Raw genomic sequence first — 25562 nt, 5'->3', positions numbered from 1 at the left:
ACATGGGAAGTTTGTGTTTAGCCATTAATATCAGTAGGGCTGTAGAGCCCTACCTGCATCCTGAGAAACCTGTATACATGGGGGATATATGGAGCTGCCCAAATGGAACTGCTGCTCCTGCACAACTCTGGGAAACAGACATAGACACAGTGGTTGAGAGAGGTGTCAATAGCTGGCACTCAGGAATGAGCGGGAGTTCCAGGAAATCCAGGACTCTGCCAGCCTTTAGGTGGACTCCAACACTGCTGGAAAAGATCCTGCTCTGTGCTTCACTGCATTTCAGTGTCTCAGGGTAGGGAGACCCAGACAGCTTAATGTTCTTTTCAACGAGCATCAGCAAGCCCAAATTAAGCCAAGATCACTTGTGCGCAAAACAGGGCAGCACAGTGATGTTTTTGATAAAGTCTGTTCTAAAACACCTCCTGTTCTTTCCATGTCCATCTATTCTTGACACATGGACTTTCAGCATCCAGTGCTGTGAGAAAGAACTGCAGTTTTCCTTCAAGCACCTATTAACAGTGATGGGCTGACAGATGGGAAGCACATGATGAGCCCACTCAACTTTCTATATACCTGCCAAAACAACGACACTACAGAATGAAACCTGTCCTCATCTTCAGGTAGTTTCTGGAGGAGCTAATACGAAAACCCTAACCCTAAAGCGATAGAAGAATCATAAGTTTGTGAGGTGGCAGCCTGACACTTGTTTCAGAGAGCACCTCAACAGTGAAAATCACAGTAGATGGTGGTGTTTTTTGCAATGTAAAGTTTAGGCAAAGGATCCTTTCTAAGAAACTTCCCTCTACCAACAAGTCACTCATCTGTCCGTAGGAGGCAACTTTCAAGTGCTTCCCACACACAGACACAAAGATTACAGGCCCACGTCTCTCCTGGAAACCTCAGGCTCCTTTTTGTTTAGCACGTTTTCCTTGTCAAGGGAACTATAAAAGACTGAGTAATCCAGTGTTTTAAAAACAGCTTTTGAATTCACTTCAGTTATCTGATTGAAAGGAGAAACAGAAAAAGGAAAGATCTCAGCTTCTTTTAGAAGGTCCCCTCTCAAAACAAGAATTAAACCCAGGTAAATCCTGAACACATGCAATAAAGTGTGTCCAAGTGCACTGGGTCAGGATAACCTCGGCTTCTTGCTTTGTGCAGCACTCACAACTGAAACACTCACTGCAAAATGCTGCCAAATTCACACCCAGGCATAGAATTAGGCTGATGAGGTGCTGGCACAGGGTGCCCAGAGAAGCTGTGGCTGCCCCATCCCTGGCAGTGTTCAAGGCCAGGTTGGACACAGGGGCCTGGAGCAACCTGCTCTAGTGGAAGGTGTCCCTGCCCGTGGCAGGGGTTGGGGCTGGGTGAGCTTTAAGGTCCTTTCCAACCCAAACCAGTCTGGGATTCTGTGATTCTAATCTGACAGGCACTGGACATTGCAGCAAGTGAGGAAGCAGTTAAAAATACCACAGGAAAATCAGCCATCTGGTCTTCTTCCTTCCAATGCAATTCCCAGTCCAGAGCCATGCATAAACCCTGTCTGCACTACAGGTTTGTACCAGCTTTTAAGTCTTGCATTTCTGTATGCTCCCAAATCAAGTGCAATGAAACCCTTTTTACTGTCAGTAGCTCAGTGTTCAACAAGCCTCTACCCCAAACACAAGTAGACACATGCCATCCCACAGCCTTTGCTTTGGAGACTCACCAGCCTGATGTTTGAGAGCACTGCTGTGCCCATTTGGGCTTGCTTCCTCCTATTCTCCTGCAAGAGCTGAGACAAGTCCTATGCTGCTGGCCAGGTTCACCACCACATCCTGTTTTTCCCCTGTATTAATGGAAAGACTTGTTATTTTAGAGTCATTTCCATCAGAAAGCACTGATGCACCAGCAAAAAATCACATTAATCCCCCAGAGTGACTCATCTCAGTGCCCCAAAGGGTATTTTTGTAACCTTTCCTGCCTTGCAGCCAGGTACTAACGCAGAGAACACTCATCTCTCCATGTTTCTATACTGGTTCATGCAATACAGTCCTTGCGCTGAATTTGGCAGAGATACAATAATTTGCCTAAAGGCCCTATGCTCACAAAAGGAATCACGAAAGAGACAACTTACAGAGCAGATGCCCATCTTGTGGTGCTTGCATGGCCTTCAATGTGTTTGCTGCTCCTCCTTCAGCTTCTGACAGCTAGCTTCAAGACACGAGTCTGAAGTTCTGAATGAGGTTCATGTGAAGCTAGAAAGGAACACATCCAAAGCATTCCAGAAAACCCAGTGCCAGATTTGTTACTGGAAATATTTGGTGGTTTTAAAGGGTACCTGGGTCCCTCTCCTGTTATCCTCCCAGGAACATGCTGTTCATCAGGAAGCTTCAGGCCTGGGTGGCCAGGGGTCCATTCGAAGAGCATCACTGGGCCTCTGGAGTGTCTTTGGTGGCCAGATAACAAACTGTAGGCAGGATGTATGTAACAAGAGTGGCAATTGTGAGATTCCTGGGGGAAAATGGTCAAGATCAGGTGTTTGCTGCAATCCAGGAGTTGGGATCTTTGCCTGTACTAGAGGGGTCAAGAGTCACAGATGTGCTATACATGGATTGTCCCTTTGTAAAGGCAGCATCAGTGTTTCCAGACCTGAACATGGCTTAAAAGACACTAAATAACCACCCCCCTGATGTGCTGCAATAGTAACAGAGACATTTCTCCCTGAAGTAGAAGCCTGGAAATCACAGTAGAGAGAAAAAAATCACGATTTAGAAATGGAATCCTACCAGACTGCTCCTTTGAAGAGAGCTCAGTGCATCTCTCTAAATTAGCTTCTGAATAGCTCTAAATTATCTTCTATTCAGGACTAGATTAAGGCAGTCTTTGTTCAAAGGTGCCTTATAAGAGAGAGACACCAAATGATCCTGCAATCATCCAAATAATCCACCTAGGATAGTCAGAGTGACACAAAGTATAGCTCATTCTTGCTCTTGGGAGCAACAGACCTTGGGTCAGGTCTGTTCTCTTGTCTGAAGAGAGGAAACCTTCATTACCAAGAGGGCAGATGAGCTCTGGTGGACACATGGGTAATACCTATGGCATTCCTCCCATGTGCCACTCCATGGAGTCTCCTAGTGGTACTTCAAGCTGGTGCTTTGACTGTGGTAGGCACTGTGCCACATGCTGCAGCTTCAAGCCCTAGAGAAGCAGGGACAGCTCAAGCAACGTTGAACACAGGCTACACTGCTGACACCTGATTTATGTATTGCTGGAATCCCAGTGCAATTTTTAAACAAACCCAGTATAATCTATACCTAGATGAGTTGCACTCCAGAATATTCATCCTCTGTTCAGCTTCACAAGTTTTTGGCTGCATCTTGGGGCTGTTACATTTCATTAATAGAATCACAGAATTGGGTTGGATGGACCTTCAAAGCTCATCTTGTCCAACCCCCTGCAATGAGTAGGGTCACCTTCAACTAGATCAAGTTGCCCAAAACCACATCCAGCCTGGCCTGGAATGTCTCCAGGGATGGGGCATCCACCACCTCTCTGGGCAACCTGTGCCAGGAGGCGATTCCTTGTAGCCTGCAGTAAGATGGGGAGTTCTGCATACTTTGCCATACCTCCTCCAGATGAAGCCTGATCCTGCTTCCTTGTGCCCAGTAAATGATTAATCAGAAGCAGTGATATATACACATATATACTGAAAAGACACCATAACTGTCAGCTGTTTGAAACAAGGTTCTCTTTTTAATTGAAGTGGTAATTTCAAGTATCTTATTACGTGACTAAGTTTTGACTTAAGGAAACACTGACTAAACATCACACTCTGTATTTGCTGCTGCTGCCTAAGAAATAGGCATCTGTACTGCACTATTTAAATCATGGAAGACTAACAATTGTGATTAATGGCTGATGGTAAAAAAACCTTCAGCTTTAGAAGGGCATTGAAGCAATAGCTTAACCCCAGAGAAAATGGCCTTGGCATGAACAGCACCCTGAATTGTTAATGTTTATACACAGATGTGAAAGTCAGAAGTGTTAAATGCTATAGATGGTCAGAACCTGCAGGAATGCAAACATGTTTTTCATGAATATGCACTGTAATTCAAGTAAATTTGGGCTGTCAAGTCACTTTTGCTAATATTACTTCCTCTCTTTGGAGTCTGAAGAATAAATCCAAGCACCTTTGTCACAACTCATACCATTTATATCTTTTCTTTGAGTATAAACCCTGCTGAGAGGGTAGCAAACGATACAAGAAATGGAATCCAGGTCTTAGCTCACAAATAGAGCAGGAAGCTGTGGGTAACCATCTTTCTCACACTTTGCATATATATACCCTTGATATTCAGCATGTTCAAGGACTCCACAAGATTGTACCTGCAGAGCCTAGACGGCTTCATTGTAAGGTTAAGAGTAAATAGAGGTTATACTCCTTATCGTAATGTTTGGTCTCTCTTGTAATCTTACATATTTAACTGAAAGACATAAAACTGCAAATCCTCCTTTTCCGCTGATGGCTTTTCCAGTTCTGATGACTTCAGAAATGAGCATTCAGTGTGTCTTCAGCCAGCGACATCTGTAGAGCTGAATCTAACACCTTAAAAAGTTATACTTTACCTCAGTCTTCAAGAGTTTTAATAGATGTCATAAGATTTTCATTACAAAGCACATTAGTATTAGGTATTAGATGTGGGTATTAGATATATACCTACAAAGTATTAGGTAAGAGAAGTGAACTGCTAATCACATTTAATCTCCTATTCCAAATAATGTGCATAACAGATGTGAACAGGAAAAAAAAGGGGCAAACTTTGTAAGTGGGCTTAAGCTTGGCTTTTACATAACAACTCAGCCACCAGCAGCCCAAAGTGAATCTACAAGACACTTAGACATGCATTATGTGACAAAAGAGGAAAAGCTCGGCCAACTTTTAGCCTGGGAGATTAAGAAGGAAAAGGTCTGCAGCATTTCCAATTAGCACCTCATGCTTCCACAACCCATGACCTGCCGAAAATTAATGACAACTTCCATGCACCCTGCACTGATACATAGGAATCAGTATTGGCCATAAGGAAAGACAGAGTGAGTAACTTCTTACTTTTACCTCAGCACCAGCTGTAAACATCTCAAAGCTTAAATCCATCAAAAGAAAGCATTTTGCCCGTGGAACTGGTGCTTCTGCTCACACGATGATCTTCTAAGCCTAGGAATTTTCTGCTTCTGCTTCTTGTGTTGGGGTTTTGTTTAGTTTTGAACAAACATTTCCGTGAGCCAAAGATCCATTCCATTGCAGCTGATTATTCTTTTCAGATGGCTTCCTTCACTGACATCCTTAGACTGAATTCATGTTCCAGTACTCGCCCTACCCCAAGGAGCACAACTCCTATTGACCAATACTCTGCTCAATTCTGATTATAATTGTAAAGTCACTGCACTGAGATTAAACCTTCTCCTTCCACATCTCCTGCACAGCAATCTGAGAGGGTTATTAAAATAGACTCCCTTCTGATCATTTGTGCAGACATTTTAATCTTACGTTCAGTGTTTTTATAGCCAAACCTGGCTCCTTATACACAGGGGGGAGAGAATTAATTGAATTGAGTGGGAGCTTGATTTGCTGGAGTCCATTGGAACTGAGCAAAAGTATCTCTCGTCTATTGAAAAGCACTTACCCTGAATTCTAACCAAACAAGCCCATTTTTGAGCTGCTCACTTCAAAGGGAAGAGTGGGAATTGCTCGTGCTCTGTCTTTCCCCACTAGTGTTTCTATTATCATTTTCCTTAGAAACAAAACAGGCACCTGGGAAAGGATGCTACAACTACAACGTGGGGGGGGGGGGGGATATTTCCCCCCTGTTAATGTTATTTCTAATATAGCAACATGAAAGGCCTTTCAGCAGAGTCATGGGATAAGGGCAATCTCTGCCCACTGCATGAAATCTAATGGTCTGGGTTCACTTCTGATGTTTTCACATCATCTTACATGTAAAGGATGCAAAAAGCAGCAGCAGCAGGAGAAAGCATTTGCCTAAAGCCTCCACTGAGATGTTAGTGTTCAATGCAAACTGGAGCTTCCTCCTGCTAGGATTATGGAGCTTCCCATAAACTTCAGCACCTCAGAGAGCATGCTCTATGGAACAGACTACAGGGTTTGTCTTGGAAGAGGATTGTAGACTGGGAGGACACTGGGAGTACACTGGGTGTGCTGCTAGGTTTACTTTCATGGTCCGTCAGCATCTCTGGAGAGATGTGTTCCTTAGGAATGAATCAGGACTTGCAGGAGCCAAGGAAATAGGAATGCATATTTTATATGCTGCCCTCATACTGAGGATCTTCAGCAAGAAGGCAGAACACAGAATATTAAACATAGGGACACTCATGTGTCTGACTCCAAGTTTGCAGCTGTGGCTCAGAAACAGGCCCATTAAATCCTAAGCCCCCTTCCACCTCTTCCAATAACCTAAAACATGACACAATATTATTGTACTTCAATGTAACATTGGATACAGTGAGCTCAAAACCCTCTGCTTTCCTGGGCCATGTTAGGACTAATTAAACATAAAGCCCGTAGAGAAAGCCTGGGTACCTGCGACCCAAATAGAAACCCTGGGAGGTAAGATCTTATTTTCTGCTAAGCTTCAGTGGTTAGCACAGGGGGAACAGCATAATGCGCAAAGAGCCCCTCCAGGAGGAACTGAAGTTAGAATAACTAAGTTGGAAAAGACCTTTAAGATCATCAAGTCCATCAGTGCTCTCTCTAACAAGTAGTCACAGCTTAGTCTGTAATTTCAGGAGCATCAGCAGTTTTGCAGCATCTTGCTCTTCCTTACGTTAAAGCTCCCCTTACTTTTGTTCAACAGGAAGCTATTACCCTCCTCACTAGTTTGCATTAATTGCTTTTATTTACCAGATTTTACATTTGTTAATCTGATCATTACCAAATTAACCTCACCCTCACCTTCAAGCTCCTTAGTGAACATGCTGAAAGAAGCTGTTTTCAAGAAACTCTGGGAGAAGCATGTGCATCCCTGGATGACACTAAGCAGTCATCCTCTCTCCTGCCACTTGAGCCTTTCTCATTGCCCTTCCTTTAGCGCAGGAGTAGATTTTTCTGAAAAGCCCAACTGAACTAACTAGCAATTCTGCCATATCCAATCAATCTCCTGCTTGAGAAACAGGCCCAAGCAGATGTGGGGCAGTCAGAACCACAAGCATCATTTGGTTTTGCACATCAATACAATGGAAAACTTTGGAGCGTCATTTTGAAGTGTTGCTATCAACACTGTAACATTACCCAGCAGAACCTCTTTTCATCCTGTACATACATCCATATAAAGCATAACCCCAAGGAGCTGGCACAGGGTGCCTGAAGAATCTGTGGCTGCCCCATCCCTGGCAGTGTTCAAGGCCAGGTTGGACACAGGGGCTTGGAGCAATCTGCTCTAGTGTGAGGGTGTTGGAACTGGATGAGCTTTAAGGTCCCTTCCAACCTAAATCAGTCTGTGATTCCCACCTTCCATTCAAGCATTCAAACCATCCCCATTACCTGGGCTCCTTGCCGTTACATCTCATAGTATTCCTCACACACAACAGGTCTTGCTCAAGCCTCCCATTGCACAAGTTCTGATACACTTGCAGGTAAGGTCTCCTGGGGCCAGTTCTTCATACGCAGGATGTGAAGGATGAAGACAGCACATCAGAAGGTAGCGCTTTCCATGCTTAGACCTCTTCAGCTCTCCCCAGGTCAGTTCTGGCTGGGGAAGATAAGCAGTTTCTCAGTCTTTACTCAACAACTCCCAGTGTGCTGCAGATGGCCCACAACAGATCTGGATGCTGGGGTTGCCATAGGACCACTACACCTTTACCAAGGAGCTAGCAGCAGGCACATGGGGATCATTCACAGGGAAAAGATGGTGCACAGAAGACAAGGACGCAGCAGAAGCAGGGCAATAAGGTGCAGGGAAGCAGTGCTGGATGGAGAACAGATCAGGAGAGCAGCTTTCAAAAGCAAGCAGAGTGTAAAAGGTGTAAATGCTCTAAGGTTGGGATGGGGAGTGCAACAACAGACAGGTATTGTAGTAGAGAAAAGAAAACCATTCATGGTGTATCTACCTTGAGCTAGATGGGAAAATGGGGGAGAAAGAGCAAGGGGGGGGGGGGGGGAGAGAGGCAGAGTTTCACACAGGATGTAAACCATTCTAGCATAACTTTCTTCTTTTCATTTAATGTTCAGCCTGCTTTGACTCTACAGAACAGATCTATTAATACACTTCAGAAGTGTAGTACAAGGAGCAGTCTATAGTTACCTTTGCAGCAAGTACAACACCGCCTATCAATCAGCTTTACTTTGTCATTAGCTATAAACAGAAAGAGTTTAGTTTATTCCTCAAGAACCTCCCTTATTCCAGACTTTTAAAATACTCTCCTAGGACTAAATCAATTTGGTAAAATTTATTTTTGGCTCCCTTTCTGTGGCATCCACATCCCAGATCTGCGTTCAGATACATGGCAATTATGTTCTAACTAGAAATGCCACAATATTTTACTTTCTTCATCATTACATAAATATGTAGATTTATGTGCATGGCTCATAAGTAGTAAATATTACCATTATCTGTCACCATAAGACAGTAAAAACGGGTCTCGCAAAGCACTGCTGCCTTTCTCCTCTTACACTATACAATGAGGGGGCAAAAATCAGGAGTGTTTCTTTGAGAAGGTGATTAACACCTCAACATAAAAGAAAGTCTTTGCCTCAAGAAACTAAAGGTATAAATGTCAGCCCAGCTCCACTGGGTAAAAGGAAACATCATTTTGATCATGATTAACAAGGAAGTAACACATTATGGCAAGCTAAAGCCAGGGGGGGATGTATGTCCCCAAAACCACATGCAGAATAACCAGCATTCCAGAGACCATCATCATTAATCCATGATTACAAATATGTTTGCCTGCCTCACTGAAGGAAAAAACACATTAAGAATAACTGTATTTAAGCAACACATTCAGCAATAGCCCATGAAGCTGATGTAACCCACTACTTCGGCCTCATGTGGCAAACCATTTCATAAGATGCTGTTGTAAAGTGATGCGATTATTATGTTAATTTATGTTATAACTCTGTATAATATTCAATAGTTTAGTAATTATAGTGTCTAGAGACTAAAGAGGTTCATATGGGCACTTAGGTCAATGAACATCACAGTGTGTATTAACTCAAGTCCTAGAGCTACTCAGTATTTCCACCCCTATCTGAAACAATTACATCAGCATAGAGTGTTTAAAGTTGAGATTTCATTACGTTTTAGATGATAGTTGACTTGTATTGAAGTGTTGTGTTCTCCCTCCTCCCAGCAGTATGCTCTATCTACTCTGGCATTTCTCTAGCCGTTCAGTGACCAGGTCCAGGGCAAAAACTGATACCAAAAGCGGGAAAGGGAAAAGCCTGCCTTTTTTGGGAGGGAGGCTGTCAGTTTAGCAAGTTGAATCATCAAAGTGAAGGGCAAGAACAAGACAGGCAGAAGATCACGCAGCCAAGAATGGGAGGAGCACGACTAATCCCTTCAACTGTAAGAACAGCCCAACCATAAAGTGGAAGCACCTCCTGAACAATTCCTGGCTACATCTTTCAGTGCAATAGGAGCATTTGGAACACCTTCCTGTCCTTGATAGCCACCTTAACAAAGGGATAGGAGAGATATTTGAAGTGATATGCCTATTGTGTGTAGCTAAATCTGGCACAGAACATCACATTTGGTTTAAGATATCAGACGGTTGTACGTGTTAAGAGCCTTTAAAAATCCACTTACAATTTTCCAAGCATTAAGTACATTACTTCTTCCTTACACTTACTGGTTCCTATAAACCCTGCAGCTGCACTAGTACAAGATGCACAAACTGGCCATGTTTCAGCATCACTGAATTAGCAGCTTGTGTTGTATTCCTATGGATAACTACTGGAGAAGACAAGTATTGCATCACCAGATTCATCTTCCTAAAGACCAGGCATATATCACCCTGCCTACATGCAGGAGGAGCCACCAATGGTTTAGTTACTGATAACCTAACACCAGCTTCTAAATACTCAGAATGTGGATGGAAAACTGCAAATTTCCCTTATTAAGGTTAAGCTACTTCTGTACTGGAATTATTAGGAATGTTACCCATTTCTTGGAGATTTTACGAACAACTTATTCCCAGTGATAATAAAGTAAATTTGACTGTTATGTGCCCAGTACAAAGAAATTCATTCGGCAGTGAGGCAATGTCAGAGATCATCTTCTAACCGCAAGCAGCAAAACTCAAATTTGGAACAAAGCCGACATCCAAACTATTTGAATCTTGTAACTATTCCATCTTCTTTACTGCTGAAAATGATTGCAAAAGGAGGTTAAATGTTAACAAGTGTAAGGCATTTTGACACCTGTAAAGCTGCCAAGTACAGGGGAAGAATAAGGAAGTAACAAGGCTGGTAACTCCTATAAATCAAGCAGTTTAAAACATCAGCTCTCTCACTGGAAGGAGCTGTTAGTGTCTCTGAACAATAGGATGGTAGTAAAGAGGCATGCTGCCACCTGACAGAGAAAGGCAACTTGATGTACGAGTACTCAAGAGAGGCACAAAAATGTACGTTCAGATTCTGCACTATAGGTCAGAGTTGTATTAATCAACAGCTTGCAATGTCTCAGCTAAATTCAGTGTCTCAGATGATTTAAGTGGATCGGTGCTGCACAGCTCATCTCCATAGTGCTGATTAACCATTTGAACAAACTTTAAACGTGGTAATTTAACAAACTGCAAATGCATTGCTGAAATGACAAAAAGCAGGAAAAAGGATTCATACAGGAAGGGGTGTAAAAAGCGTCTGCTCCAAGATCACTTGCCCTGTAGCAGTCACTTTGCACCTGATACATGCAGAGGAAGCTTCTCAGCCACCGTCTCGTCTCTGGAGATCTGAAGTTCTTGTATAGCAATTCAGAACTTACACTGTTTTCTCCTGGTTTCCTTTTCCTTGCATACTCAGTCACTGCATCTGGATGCACTTTTTCTTCTCCCTAGAAACAAGGTTTTGGCAGGGCAGAGCAGACGTCTGCAAAAGAGAGAATCTCAGCATTCAGTAGCAGTTGCCTAGATACAACCTCCTAAATGGCACAAGTCTAGACTCGGGTTTTCCAGCACAGAAAACTAATGCCTGCTGTTCCATGCACTAATTCATTGACTTCTGCATTGACTGAGTTCTACTAACAGAAATGTAAGTAACATTTCCTGACAGATGTACCAAAAAATAATTACAAAGTACAGGACTAAGTATAACATTATTATTTATTATAAAAGAATGATTCCAAGCATAACATTTCTCAAGTTCCTAAACATTCCCAAAAATATGAAGCATTTGAGGAGCTTCTCTCTTAGTATGTTGGTTACTCAGGATTCTAGCAGGTGCTTAATACTACATGAAGCTGAAATCAGTATAACTAATCAAGATTCAAGGGTTTCCAATGAAGGAACAGCCTCAAAACAGGGCTCCCAGATTTTTCTAGGGCTACCTGGATCTTAATCCAAGAGCCTGAAGTTGATATAGCCCTAATTTCACTTTACAGCATATACCCTACAAGTCCTGAAATTACAGATGCAACCTGCTATGGTGATGGGAGGATCTCAAAAGCGCTGAAGTCCTAGAAGCAACTCAATCTGCAAGTCTTAGATCCCTACAAATCTAGTAGCTGCAGCACGTAATCACTGTGATGTCTGAGGAAAATGTAGGCTTTATAACAACGTCTAAGTACACCAAGCACAATAGATTTACTTTGCAGTAAATCTATCAGGAAAGCTTGGGATAGCTCCTCCCAACATAGGGAGAGTATCTCTGTAACCTTTCTTTAGCTATGCAGGAGATTGGAAAGAACGTAAATCCCATGGGTTGAGATAAGAACAGTCCAGTAACTAAGGTGCAATACAAAACCAACACTGCTACCAATGATGATAAGGGAAATAACAAGAGGAGAGAACATGAAACTAAAAGGGGAAAACAGTAAACACAAGTGATGCACAATACAACTGCTCACCACCCGCTGACCAACACCCAGCCTGACCCAAGCAGCAACCTGCTCCGGGTGACTCCCCCCAGTTTCTATACTGGGCATAACATGCTGTGGTATGGAATACCCCTTTGGCTAGTTTGGGTCAGGTGTCCTGTCTCTGCTTCCTCACAGCTTCTGGAACCCAGAACCCCAGTGCAGAATTTACAGATCAGAGCCACAGGAACCAACAGCCTGTGGAAGAGATCCAATACTTTACTGTGTTTGCTTTGGGAAAGGAACTACTTTAACCATTAACAGGTATGCATAAGAAAACTGCAAGTAAATGTCAATATTGATGTTAGTAAGAATGTTTGTATTCCACACACTGCAAATTCACTGAGTAACTCAAGTGAGTGATAAGGGGCAGTGATTTGGTTATCACAACCATCCCTTTGTGGACCAAAATGCACTACAGACTTACTCAAACCTGGAAACACAACCCCATATTTTGTGAACACAAAATATGTATCTAAATCTTAAAGGCAATACCTTTAGGTTAATGTTCAGACACGAAGCACAACATGCTCAAGAGAATGCTGTGGCACAGTGCTGTGGCTATTTACTAGCTTAGGATTGTCACTGTTTTGAAGCAGGAGCAAGGCTGATGTCCCACTACATGCAGTAAATCACTGGTGCTTCTCAGGTGCAGCTGCCAAGAAGCATCTCTTGCTTCAGCAAAGAACATAGTCTAGCATCATTTTGGCTCCACAAAGGATGCTGATGCTGCAAGAGGTCAGCCCCAGGCATTAAGGAACATTATCAGCCCAAAGGGTACTGAGGCTTCACTCCACGGAATACACATGGTTAGGAATTTTACAGTGGGTATTTTTAATCAAAAAATGAGAGTTCCAGTGTGTCACTTATGACTCCTCTTGCAAATCTCTTTCTAGATCCCATTAGCTCACTTTGCCATAGAATCAAACAGGTTGGAAAGACCTTTAAGCTCATCCAGTCCAACTGTACCCAGCACTGTAAAGGCCACCACTAACACTACGAGGCCTCATCTCCAGTGTGCGAACTCTTGCAGGGATGGTGACTACAGCACTGCCCTGGGCAGCCTGCTCCAATGCCTGAAAGCCATCAGTGTCAACCACTCTAAACTACCCTGACATGTAGCCTATCCTCGGGCTAGAGGCTTCAAGTTTTCAGTCTCTCTGGCTTCCAGGGATGATCAGTCCTCATCCTGGGAAAACCAGCTTTCACAGCAGCCTGCGTGCAATTCCTGAGCTCTGACACCTCTGCACCTGTTGAGCAGAAAACACTTACCTCATGAGTTGATTTTGACCAGATTTGTTTGTAAAGTAACACCCACCCAAATAATTTAACCAATAACTCTCCCCTTACCAACCATTTTTAAGGGCTATTTATGCATGAAAACAACTTAAAGAAACCTACAGAAACTCCCTCAATGCTCCAATATTGCTCCTGCTGCAAAACATCCCTTCTGTTTCTTGTGTCCCACACCCAGCACCCCCAGCCCCCATTACATCTGCTGCCTCACAAGCTACTGCCTGTTAAGAGAATTATGTACATGCTCCTTCAGTAATACCTGCCAAAACACAAGAGAATGCAGCAGAATTATTCCTTCCCTTTCCCACAGCACTGAAGGACTGACCTCACAAGCCAACTAATCATGAGCATAGAAATCATAGCACCCTAGGACGTGAGATCTTCATCCCCTCTCTTGACAGGAACCCAGCCAAAGGGTGCAGGACTAAGAGGGAGGACAGAGAGGTTATCTTGGGAACAGGACATTGACATGCAGACAGCGCAATTACGCATGTCTCATTTCCTTGTGAAACTCGGCTGAAATTCATAAAACATGCAGAGCTCTTTAATAATAGCAGTGCTATTTTGAGCCGGGGGGGGGGGGGTATTATTATTATTATTGAGGTATTTAAGCCAATCCACATATAATTCACATTTTCCAGAGGAAGAAATCTAGTTCTTTGCTTTGCCTTTGCCGCCTGCATACAGAACTCAACAAGAAAGGACACATCAACCTTCCAAATGCAGTTGGTTGAGCTGTGAAAGTTCAGTAAACTCAAAAGATGGCAACATCATGCAGTAAAAATGGTAATTTTAACCATGAAGCAGGAACTCACCCATCTCCTTTTGTTAACCATTCTGAAGAGCCCAAACACACATGCGCCTGTGTGTGTGTGTGTATAGGTGCCCTGTAGAGATCTGCAAAGCTCCAAAGACTCAGGTCATTCTAAATGAATTTTTACATTAAAAGAAAAGCAATAGAACAAGTTAAAGAAATTCTCAGAAGCTTTATTATTGTGTGGTGGATTCCTCAGCAAGGCAGCAACTTTGTTACTGGCTCTAGCAAGCTAATCGTGCACTAACAGAATAGATGGTCATTCTTTAGTTAAGATGACTGCAGCCCACTGATTAAGCCTCCCAAGGTCCATTAAATATAAGATAGGATGATAAATCCCACTGTTCCAGAAATTCAGTCTCTCTTCTTGCCGTGTGTAGACGAGGAAGGTAAGAAACCTTGCACACGCTGTACAACCTGGGAAAGCCTATCTTCACATCTTGACCACATTCCAAACTTCCCATAGCCCTTCCTATACAGAGGACTACAGGAGATGGGATATTTGGTGAAATCATTTAAAGGAAAACTTGGTCAACTCGGCAAAACTCTGAACTTGAGGTTTTCTCACTCTGGGATGGAGGAAGGTCTTAACAGATCCATGCTTCAGCCCCACCCCTGCCTAACACAATGAGATCTTTTTAAGGAACCTTGCTCACTGTAAACCATGTCATACTGGGAAAAAGACTTCTTGAGATGGATGAGTGGATTTATATACCTGTTTGTAGAGAAGAACACAATTCTCACCTTCTTTTCCCAGTGCTTCAACAGAACTACTTGTTATCTAAGCATAGAATCAGATAAATTATCTAGAGTAAACCAGGGTATGAAATTTAAGGCTTTAAATACTGCAGATAAATGCCTGATGGGTGCTGTCATGCTGTAAAACGCTATAATAAGCAGAAGGACAGTCACAATGAATCAAAGGGATTGTCTTTTGTAAGATGGCTTATATAGAACTGAAAATTAATGTAAAACATCCCAAAATGGCGATTCACAACTAGTCATATGAACTGTTATTCCTGCAGGGCAAAGGTGTCTTTTAATAACATGTGAATTCAGAATATACAAGAAATCCTTTAAAGTCAATCCACTTAAATTTGAAGTTTTGCCCCTAATTTTTAGTCAGAATGGTTCTGGGTTACTTCATTTCTCTATTGCATTTGCCAGTGGATGTTACCTGTTCGAAGAATCAGTTTTGGACTTTCCCAACCGATGTCTTTGCTCCATGAGAGAAAAATCTAGTCTAAGGAACCTTATTTGTAGTAAACTTTTAATAAAAATGATGCTTTGCATTTTCACATCCCAAAGAGCTAAAAATACAGAAACTTATTTACATTTGATAACAACAAAAAGGTACAAAGTACTATACAAAATGCAGTAAAGTCTCAAGAAAAACAAGGTTTGGAAAGTTCAAGCAGTTCTGACATGAAACCTGTATATTCTGAAGAGATCCCACTTTAAAGACTATGTATCAATACCGCAGCAGTGATTTTCTTCACCGAGTTAATGAAAAATGCTTTCATGACAATTATGACTCTCATTGCTTTTAATTTTGGCTGATACAAATATAACCTCCTAATAAAAGTTCCTGAATTGATGAAAAAAATCAAATTCAATATATATTCTTTCCCTTGAGGTTTTTGCCACAGAACTCTTCAAAATGAGAGAAGTACAGACACTTCTTTGTAAGGAAATAAGCCTGGCAAGAGATTCACGTTTCTAGTTGAAACATGCAGGCACGTTCTGATATGCAAAAGGAAGTAAGACACATTTTAACTTTTAAAAAAACCATAGGAAATCATATTGTATAGATGGAAAATTGGAAAGATCAGCTCTACCAGACCCTTACCTACCAATCAAGTCAACTGGGAGACAGTCACATCAATGTGTTTGGGTGCACTGTTCTAAGAAGGTGTTGATTCCTATGTGTCAGGTATGGATGCAATCTGATTCTACTGGCATTTCAGATTGGGTGATCACTGCGATATAACTTAAGTCATACCTTTGGTGTATTTTTGATAAATGTATGTTATTTTAGGTAGTGAAGACCGATGCAACCCTCCTATGTTGTACCATGACCTTTAAAAAGCTGATAGCTATTGATTTGAAAGCCAATCCAAAGGACAGGCATCCGGTCACAAATAAATCTGACATCAATAAATCTACAGTAGTTCTACTGGAGAAGGGCCAAAAATATGCTCTGAATTGAACACTGACACCTTTTACCAATGTAATGCTTTGGGATCATACAGTTACTCTTCAAAGGGGATTGTGTAAAAGTTTTAATCCTATTGCTAATCGAGGGGGAAAAGAAACCCACAACAATCAGTTCAAAGTAATATGAAGAAACACTATTAAAGTGCCCCCACTGTTTTTACATTCAATTTGAACCCATGTCTCTGACGAGGTGAAATATCCTGGTCTGAAATATGCATGGTCCACTAATCTAGCATTAAAAAAAGCCCAACTTTGTAAGTGTAGCCCATGAGTATATTGTATGATTAGTAGAAAACCTTTAGCAGACACAAAAAAAATGAGAGATGAAACTGCAGCAAGAGAGCATGGCAAACCTGAGAGATCTATTAGTGCATAAATCTGCTTCCAAACTAAAAAGATAGAAAGAGAGAGCTAACGAACTACAATAAAAGTTATGTCTTTAAAGCAGTAAGTTACAACAGGGTGGGAAATGTTTCATATGCACATACGCCTGCAAAGGGGTCACTAGCTTTCTGAAAATAAGGAGCTGGTATTTTTTTCACAGCATCAGATTTTGGTAAAATGCCATAAATTGGATTTTGGAGTATTACGCTTTTCCCACCCTGGCAGAGAATAAACATGAATTTAGAAGCACAGTAGAAGTGAAAAACAAAGAAGAGGAGAGAGAGAAAGCAGCAGAGAAAGACAGAAAAGGTGAATACAGAGCTACAGAAGTGTTTATTGAGCATGCTACAGAGGTAAGCAGAGTACACACAAAATGAAATTAAACCACCGTCAAACCTCCCAACTTTGTTAGAAAATTAATTTTTAATTGTGCCACTTTCAAACTAGACTGAATTTTACAATTCTAAAGATGTAAAAACTCAACTAATAGAAAATATACATGACCATTTTTTTCTTTGTCTCTACATAGATAACAGAATCTATGGATCTTGAAACTAAGTTACATCAATTTCAAAAAGTATTGGTCATTGAAACAGAATCAAGGTAACAGTTCAGCCTGACAGAGAACTGCTTTCAAATTAACTGGATCTGTAGATTCTGAGCCATGTTTATAGTAAAGTCAGATCAATTTCTAAATACAAAATAGCTTGAAGAGATTTATTAAAACTCAATATTACAATGCAAGGTAAATTAAGACTAAAGGCACATAAACTTTGGTCCCACCTGGTTTGTCAGTTTGAGAAAACTGCCCCAAAATTTCCTGCCAGCTTCTGCAGCAAACTTTCTTCTTCATTGAAAAAATACATGCACCATTTCCTGAACTAGCTTGACCGGTCTGTACATGCTCAGAAATCCACAACCATATTCCAGATCTTAATTACAAACTAAAGATGGCAATATATACTGAAATGCACGTAAGTCATGTCAACTTCAAAAAACATCTACGAAAAATATTCAGCCACAAACAAGACATTACTTAGTGCTGACATTTATATGATACATCCCACAAGAGTGTGTACAAAAAGGTTAAGATCCCACAATGCTTTTCATGTAGGGCTCAAAGTCACAGAAGTCACTTTTTGTCCTTTGAAAAAATTAATATTCTGTACCTTGTTAATTTTAACTAATGCCTACATTCAGAACTGAATCTAGACCAGAACGATGAAATACTAAAGGCCTTTTTCAAACAAATGAACACAAAGCAAATAAGAAGCAAATCAAATAACATCCTTTAACTCTTTCAGTGTAACTCATCTTATTCGATTAAAAAGAAAACTAAGTGACAAGCCAGAGATAAAAGAAATCTATCAAGCAGGAGAAACAAAAGCTTAACCTTTTCACACACCCCTGCCAAAACATATTGAAATCATCATGTAACAATGTGCCCCAGACAACCAAATCTGCCTTTTCACTAGTTATGCAATTCCAGCAGTACTAGTTCTCCTTGTTTAAGGCACGTACGTCAACTAAGTTGAAAACCTGTGGTATTAACTTGAAATCTTGTCAACAAAAGGATGGTTTATCAACAACAGCTGAACACCAGCAGTTAGAATCACTGCTTTGAAGGGTTTAAGTTTTTAAAACAATCAAGGAATGATAACAGCATGAGAAGAAAATAATAGAAAAAACCCAAAAAACAAGAGAAGACAAACTCTGGTCCCCACTTTCCTGAACAGTCAATAGGTGACAACACCAAACAATGCAATATACCCTCCTTTTCTAATCTGCCTTTTTAAATGGTTGACTTAGAGAAAGAAACTCTCAGATGGTGATTTTCTCCCAGATTGTAATTGTGAAGATCAATCAAAGCTTGAATAGCTTCTTCTACTGTTGACATCTGAAGAAGTGCCATCTTGTGATCTCTTCTGAAACAAAATAACAGCATTAGGAACTCGAACACAACAGGGGTTTCTCCTGATGTTTATTTTCCCTTAAGACAAGCTGCAAGAACACACTTAACGCAGTCTTCTGGCAGAGCTACATACAGGAAAGTTACTTACTGAAAGAATTTAAACGCTTTCACAGTGCCTCCAGTGTTAGCAAACAATGTGCGTAGATCCTCTTCTGCTACCGATGGTCTACAAATAGAAAGGAAATGAGCGTAAGCAAGAAATTATTACTCCGTTTGGGGTGTTGTGACTCATACTAATACAACTGGCGACTGAGAGCCAACACTTACGGAATATTGGACAGATGAAGTGTTGCAGAAGGAGGGAATATATTTTGGAAGTTTTTTGAACCAGGCTTCTTGAAGCGATGCAGAGGTGAATTACCAAAATCCTTTGTCAGCCCTTGGTCATCAAGTCCCTCTCGAGGTAGTTGTACTGTCTGATGTTTGGAAAGGGTCACTCGAATAATCTTGCCATACATCTTTTGTCCGTTAAGATGGCTCATGGCTGAAAAAGACAGGTTTACTCAATTCAGCATGACTTTACCATAGCTTGTGGTACTTCACCCAAGCAACCAAGACCACTACCCAAGCAAATCAAAGGGTCAATGAGCTAAAAGGCTGGAATTGATTCCGTCTCTGCAGAATCTGCATGAATATTTCATTTTATTTAAAGCCTATCACATGCGATTAAGCTGCTGAATTCATTTAGGCTATTGTGCAGACCTTCTGGAATACAAGTGCATGCAAGTCTTTGGATTTTGGGGATAACCAGGATACAAGACAAACTGACAAATGTGAACATGCTCAGTTCACACAGAGTAATTTCAAGCACTTAAGACTAACAGGAATAGAAATGGAAAACTAATCTTACCCAGCTGTGACTGGTTTCCATCAGCCATCTGTATAAGAGCACTATCTTTCTTATTGTATAAAATCTTCACACGCTGCACATCACCATAAACACCTTTTCAAAGTCAAAGGTAACCCAAAAGAAAAAGTTCATTTTAAAGGCAAGTCACCGAAGTAATACATTTTGACATATCAATGGAACATTCAGACAGCAACGAGATCACTCACTCAAACTCAACGCTCTCACAAATGAATAAAGGAGATAAAAGATTTTTGAATAGTGAATTTTGAAAAGAATCATTCCTGATCAACCCTCAAAGCTATGTGAATGATATTAAATTAAAGACCATGCAAAATATATTAGCATGCATTAAAAGAAAACAAATCAATAAATCAATCTGTGTTCTATGGAGAGTTTTCAACAGCAAAAGAAAAATAGCAAAGAGATTTACTCTTCAACTTTAAGCCAAAGTGCTAGCTACAAATAAGAATTAAGGTGAAACAAAAAATAGAAAACCAACCAAACAAGAAACCAAAATCAAATCAATAATAAAAGTATAGTGCTAACAATAACATACCGAAGAGGGTAAACAGACTTTGGGGCGTAACCATCTTTAGAAGGAGAGAAGAGCAAGCAGCGTAAGACAAGAAGAGAGAAGAGTCGAGGAAGAGCGGAGATGAACAGATCATCCATAACGAAGGGTGGTTCCCGCAGAATGGTGAGGTGGTCATGGATCATGGTTTCAAGGCGGTTAATTGGGGCAAGTTGGTCCGAGGAACATTTTGTTCAAGCACAGAAGCATGAACACAGGGAATGAAGACAGGGAATGGAGACAAAAGACGAGGAGAAGGGTAAGACAGGGAAGGGTATGGGAGTTGGGGGAAAGACAAGGAAAAGGGAAGTTGAACACAAAGGGAAAAGGATGAAATGGGGAAGGGGATACAGCAATGCAGAAGAAAAAAAATAAGGAAGTGGGGAACAAAAACAAAATAAAATATAGGTCAGTACATAGGAAATGCAGGAATTTGGTCAGAAAATGGTTGGTTTATGTACTGTACAAGAAAAACTGAGTAAAATGTAGTCACCCAAGACAAATATGGGTAAAGTACATTCATATCAAGAGTCAACTACAGCATTTCATCTCAACATGAAAATAAATAAAAAGAGCATGCAATAGAACTTTTCAACTTGGAACTTGAACTGCGTAAGCATGGCTGGCTATGAAATGCAGGCAAACCCTCTTTCCAAACGGCACTCTGACCAAAAACATCTTCACATGCAAGACTGGATGACAAAATAGCACCAGATGATAAAAAAAGCTTCATGATTTACAGTGACAGAGGCCAGTTAAAAATGGAACAGCTAGACTGATACAAACGTCCCACATTTCATACCAGCTTTCACAGCCATCAAAAGAAATGTAAAAGGACAGTCAAAATGCAAAACTAAGTCAACCTCTGGAGATTTCAGAGTTAGCAGGAAAGATACAAGTTACAGTGAAAATGCTTTGCCACCAGTTTTTTTCTTCTTATTGTTAATTTTAAAGACAAAGGAGTTACTGCAAAGGAAAAAGTTACTAAGAGAGACTGGAAGAGTTGCCCGTCAAGATCTTTGGGAGAACCTTCAAAGAAAAACGTGTTAGAGTAGTTCACAGAAATTAAAGACCTTCAAATGTGAGCTACAAGCATGGAATGAAACAGCAAACCATTAGAAGAAACAAAACGGAAGATTCTAGTTTATGGGATTATAATTGCAAAAGAAAGCAGAGGTGTAAAAAAAGAAGAGCTTTCAATTCCAAGGTCAAACATGCAGTAGTTACCACATCGTTCTTAGAAAAAATAGGTAGCCGACTATCAAAGGACATTTTAAGTTGTTAGCTACCTGGGAAAACAAAATAAGGGCTTTAAAATTAACTTGGGGGGATTACTAAAGAAAACCAGCAAAAATACTTTGAGCTTAAAATTCAAATGCAAGAGGCCAAATGCAAAGAAATCATAGTGACAAATGAACGGTGACTAAAGAGGGCAAAAGAAGTAGTAAAGGGGTTTCACTGACCTCTTCATTTAAATTGCTAACCAGGAGAACTGTATTGCCACCAGCTGGAACTCCAGGCATTCCCACCCGGCCGGCAGCAGCGGCTGCAGCTGCAGCAGCAGCATTTGGAATAGCCAAAGGACTCAGAGCTCCTGGAACAGCTGCAACAGGAAGCCCTAATTTTAAAATAAAGCATATTTTACGAAACACACACAAGTCATTTTGTGCAGAAAAGTCCCTCTATCAGCACATGTGTTGCATACAGCACTCTGCAGAGCAGACCATTCGCTGCTAATGTCCTCCAAAGGCTTGCGGAAAGGGTTGTTAAATTCAAAACAAGCAGCAAAGTGAAAATTATTTCTTATTCAGATCAGGTCTTCAAAGAATTGAGAAGGTGTAAAATGTACTTGCTTTTCACATCAACATTTTGTGCACCAAACTTTTCTCATGTATAGAATCCCAGAATGGTTTGGGTTGGAAAAGACCATAAGATCATTCAGTTCCAACCCCCTGCCATGGGCAGGGACACCTCAACTTGATGCTTCAAACTCAATCTGCAACACTGGAGCTGGTCATGTGAAAAGGCCTCCGTGCCTCTCAGAACCTCTGCATAACTGAGGTGAGGAGGCAATGTCGTCAATTCAAGATTCTAGGCAGAACCACTGATTATGCTTTGTGGCTTCTGTAATCCAATTCCCTGAAGCAGCACACTACCCTTAGGCTAAACCTTTAGCTGTGCTTTTAGTTTTCTTCTTCCAAGGAAACATGGATTGTGTAGAGAGCTGGTGGTTTTGCCTGGTCAAGTCACTGGGGTAACAAGGTGACTGTGCTACTCCCAGGATCAGTGGAAGGTTCTTGTCATGTATATGCCTTGTCTATAGTTTACAGCGGAACAGCTTTTATTGTATTTGATCCATATTTTATTTGTGCGTTTTACAGAGTTCAGTAAAAAGACACTGGCTTAGCAGAGTAGGTAAAAAAAAGAAGTATAAGTTGAGTATTTTATTGTCTTTTACTGCAATTAGATTCTCAGAACACACATAAGGGCAGAAGGGGAGCAGCAGGGGAGCAGTAACCTACAACTTGGACAAGATTTCCATCTTCATTCCCATTTGTTTGTGAAAATGGCTGGACAAATGCCCCCTCAAAGGGAACAGGACATCCATCACTACTTTGATCAGTAAGTAATACAGTTGAACACTATCACAAGCATTGGAATATTTTGTGGTTATTTCCTGTCAAGACGCATAGCAAAAAAAAACACCACTAAGTGTTCTAAGAAGAGAAATTAAAGATACAGGATGCTTTCTGATAAAGTTTAGAAGATTAAAAATGTAAGTATTCAGGGGCCAGACCAGAGGAACACAAAGTTATCACTAATGACAATTCCACTCATCTCTCATGCCACAAGATAAAGGGAAAATCTACCTGAATCAAAGGCAACAAATACCATCTCTTACTGCATTAGATGCTGTATTTGTGGGACTGACTGGAATACCTAAAAAGAACAAAAGCCCTTATCTTCTCTTTTTCCCTTCCATCCTGCAAAAACCCAACAGATTTGAGACCATATTAGATGGTCTATGTAAACAACAGCCAGTTACACTAAATGGGCAATAAAGTAACATACAATCTGCTTCACAAATCACAAAATCCACTAGGTTGGAAAAGCCCTTTAAGCTCATCCAGCCCAACCCTTACCCCAGCACTGCCAAGGCCACCACTAACCCATGGCACTGAGGCCTTGTCTCCACAGTGTGCGAACACTTGCAGAGACGGTGACTCCAGCACTGCCCTGGGCAGCCTGGTCCAATGCCTGAGCACCCTCTGGGGAGGAAAGCACTCTCTCCAGGCATACTACTGTGTGAGCATCCATTACGAGGGCTGTGCTAGGTCTCCCAGCAGAGAAGGCAGAAGTAATGTTAACAGCCAAGAGAAAGGATATGGAATTAGATAGACCACTGTGATGCAATTTTGTTTCTCAAAATGTATTTGGTACAATACTATATACTTACGTATATCAATAGCAACATAAAAATATAACATCAATATGATGTGTGTTTTGCTCTTGGGTTAAAGTTTAAGAACACAGCTTTAAGAAAAAACAAATACAAGAGGATGCAGTTGAATAAAGTACCCCTGTAGTAGCCCAGCTTGCTCAACTTCCTGTCCAGCCTCGCCTTGAACACTGAACTGGAAGAAGTTTATTCCCCAAATCAGGCTGTAACTCAGAGGGAAACCTGTGAATGTCAAATTAAAACCCTCAAACAATTCTATAACAATCCAGTTCTGCTCTAAAATATCATTTTGCAAATGTACTTCTGAGTGCTTTGTATTGCATATGCTGTCATGTTTAGTTACATTCAGCTCCTGTCAAGGTCATGCAGACAGAAATGTGAAGAATGACAGTAAGGAGTGACAGATGTCCACCTGAAGGGAAACAACTTATATCAGGTCAACAGCAATCATTTAGGTATTAGAAAATGACAAGATACCAGAGCATTTCAAATCTGCTGTGTGTATGCACCCTTCCCTGACTTTAATCCAACACCATTCATACAATTATTATTCTTTGAAATAGATAATTTAATAAGAATCTTAAAGGGCATTAGAGGAAACTGCCCATAAAGCAAGCCAGCAATGACAGCAAGGGCTAAAGCTATTGGAGCATTAACCACAGCAACTTATTTTCAGCTGTAACATTTAACTCTAATTTAGACATCTAAATATTATGACATATTAGTAGCTAAAATCTTGAGTCATTCTTATGATAATTTTTTGTTTGTTGCAGCTCAGTACAATACAGTTGCTGTTTATTTACAGGTTTTTCCTGTAAGATTTCCCAACTTTCTGGAAACCAGCCCATTCTGACCATTTTCTCCCTCTTTTAAAAGACTCACTGAAAAGACGCCCAATTTTCAGTCTCAAAGATTTCTGATACTATTTTATCACAGCTGAGCATGTAGCAGACGAATGAGTAACGATGCATGTGGGCTAGGATCATCTATTTGATTGATACGTTTCTAACTGATTCCATAGCATACAAAGACCTCATTTCTTGCAAAGGTCAGACAAATTACAAACCCACAGCAACCACAGTTCTTGCTCTCTGATTTGCCATCTGATTTAAGCAAGTCAAAAATAGTTAATGAATAAATTTAAGAAAAACTTGGTTTATGATTACTATTTAGCATGCAACACACTAAGATTTGACAACTTACCTGAAACTACTTTAAGAAGTTAGCTTCTTTGTGAATGTGATCAACTGGTGTGAGATAGCTTGGTCAGTAGTTTTATCTTGGCTTTGAACAATTACAGGTAACATGGTTTTGCTTTTTCTGGATATTAATAAAAATAGACAACTACTGTACACCGTTTTCCTAGCTTCCGGAGGTCTCTGTCCTCAATGAAGCTTAAACACAGCATGTCACATTATTTACTCCCATTCAGTGTATCTCTGTGCATTACTTCTAAAATGCAAGCTAGTAATGACATTTTAATAAGAGGCAAATTAAAGCCAGACCAAAAACTGATGATGAACTTATGTGTGAAAACCACAAGCAGCAGGAGTAGTCATCTTAATGCAGGTGTGCATAAATGTGACTAGGAACAGGATTTAATCCCTACACCTGGTATAAAACTTTTCTGCAGCTTTATGTCAAGTAACCACCATCTTTTTGTATCTGTTACCGGCCTGCTTCTTATGCTGAGCCTAAATTGGTTTGAGGGAGACAGTAAGTTCTTTTAAAGTCTCTGCGTAACAGTTCTGGAAGCTGCAAGCGTTCCTACACTGCACCATAAAGTTACGTTTCCTAAAGAAAAGGGCTCATTCTGTCCAGAAGGAAATGGAGATATGTAATGGTTTAGTATTTATGCAGATCTAAACAGCAAGACTAACAAGACTCACATCCTGTCACTAAAACTCAGCTCACCAAATCATGTTAAACCTAAATC

The 25562-nt window shown here is 40.8% G+C and overlaps 1 protein-coding gene across 4 annotated transcripts in view; it reads right to left on the bottom strand.

The window, feature by feature from the left end:
• Window positions 1-17087: 17087 nt before the first annotated feature.
• PTBP2 (polypyrimidine tract binding protein 2) overlaps window positions 17088-25562 on the bottom strand; it is a 43819-nt gene continuing 35344 nt past the window's right edge. Inside the window, exons 9-14 of one of the 4 annotated variants that reach the window (XM_062606174.1) lie at window positions 21630-21784; window positions 20152-20185; window positions 19596-19688; window positions 19013-19229; window positions 18834-18911; window positions 17088-18698 (exon numbers count right to left, since the gene is read on the bottom strand). In XM_062606174.1, the coding sequence (XP_062462158.1) occupies window positions 18566-18698; window positions 18834-18911; window positions 19013-19229; window positions 19596-19688; window positions 20152-20185; window positions 21630-21784 (710 nt within the window). In that variant the 3' untranslated portion in view covers window positions 17088-18565. The remainder of the gene's footprint in view (window positions 18699-18833; window positions 18912-19012; window positions 19230-19595; window positions 19689-20151; window positions 20186-21629; window positions 21785-25562) is intronic. The other 3 variants (XM_062606175.1, XM_062606176.1, XM_062606178.1) reach the window with 3 other exon arrangements.

This window comes from Pezoporus occidentalis, unplaced genomic scaffold (assembly GCF_034315485.1).
Source record: "Pezoporus occidentalis ecotype Australia unplaced genomic scaffold, CSIRO_AGI_Poc_V1 ctg94, whole genome shotgun sequence".
Lineage (NCBI taxonomy): Eukaryota > Metazoa > Chordata > Aves > Psittaciformes > Psittacidae > Pezoporus > Pezoporus occidentalis.
The sequence above is the reverse complement of the archived record's forward strand: the minus strand, read 5'-3'. Positions and strand labels throughout refer to the sequence as shown.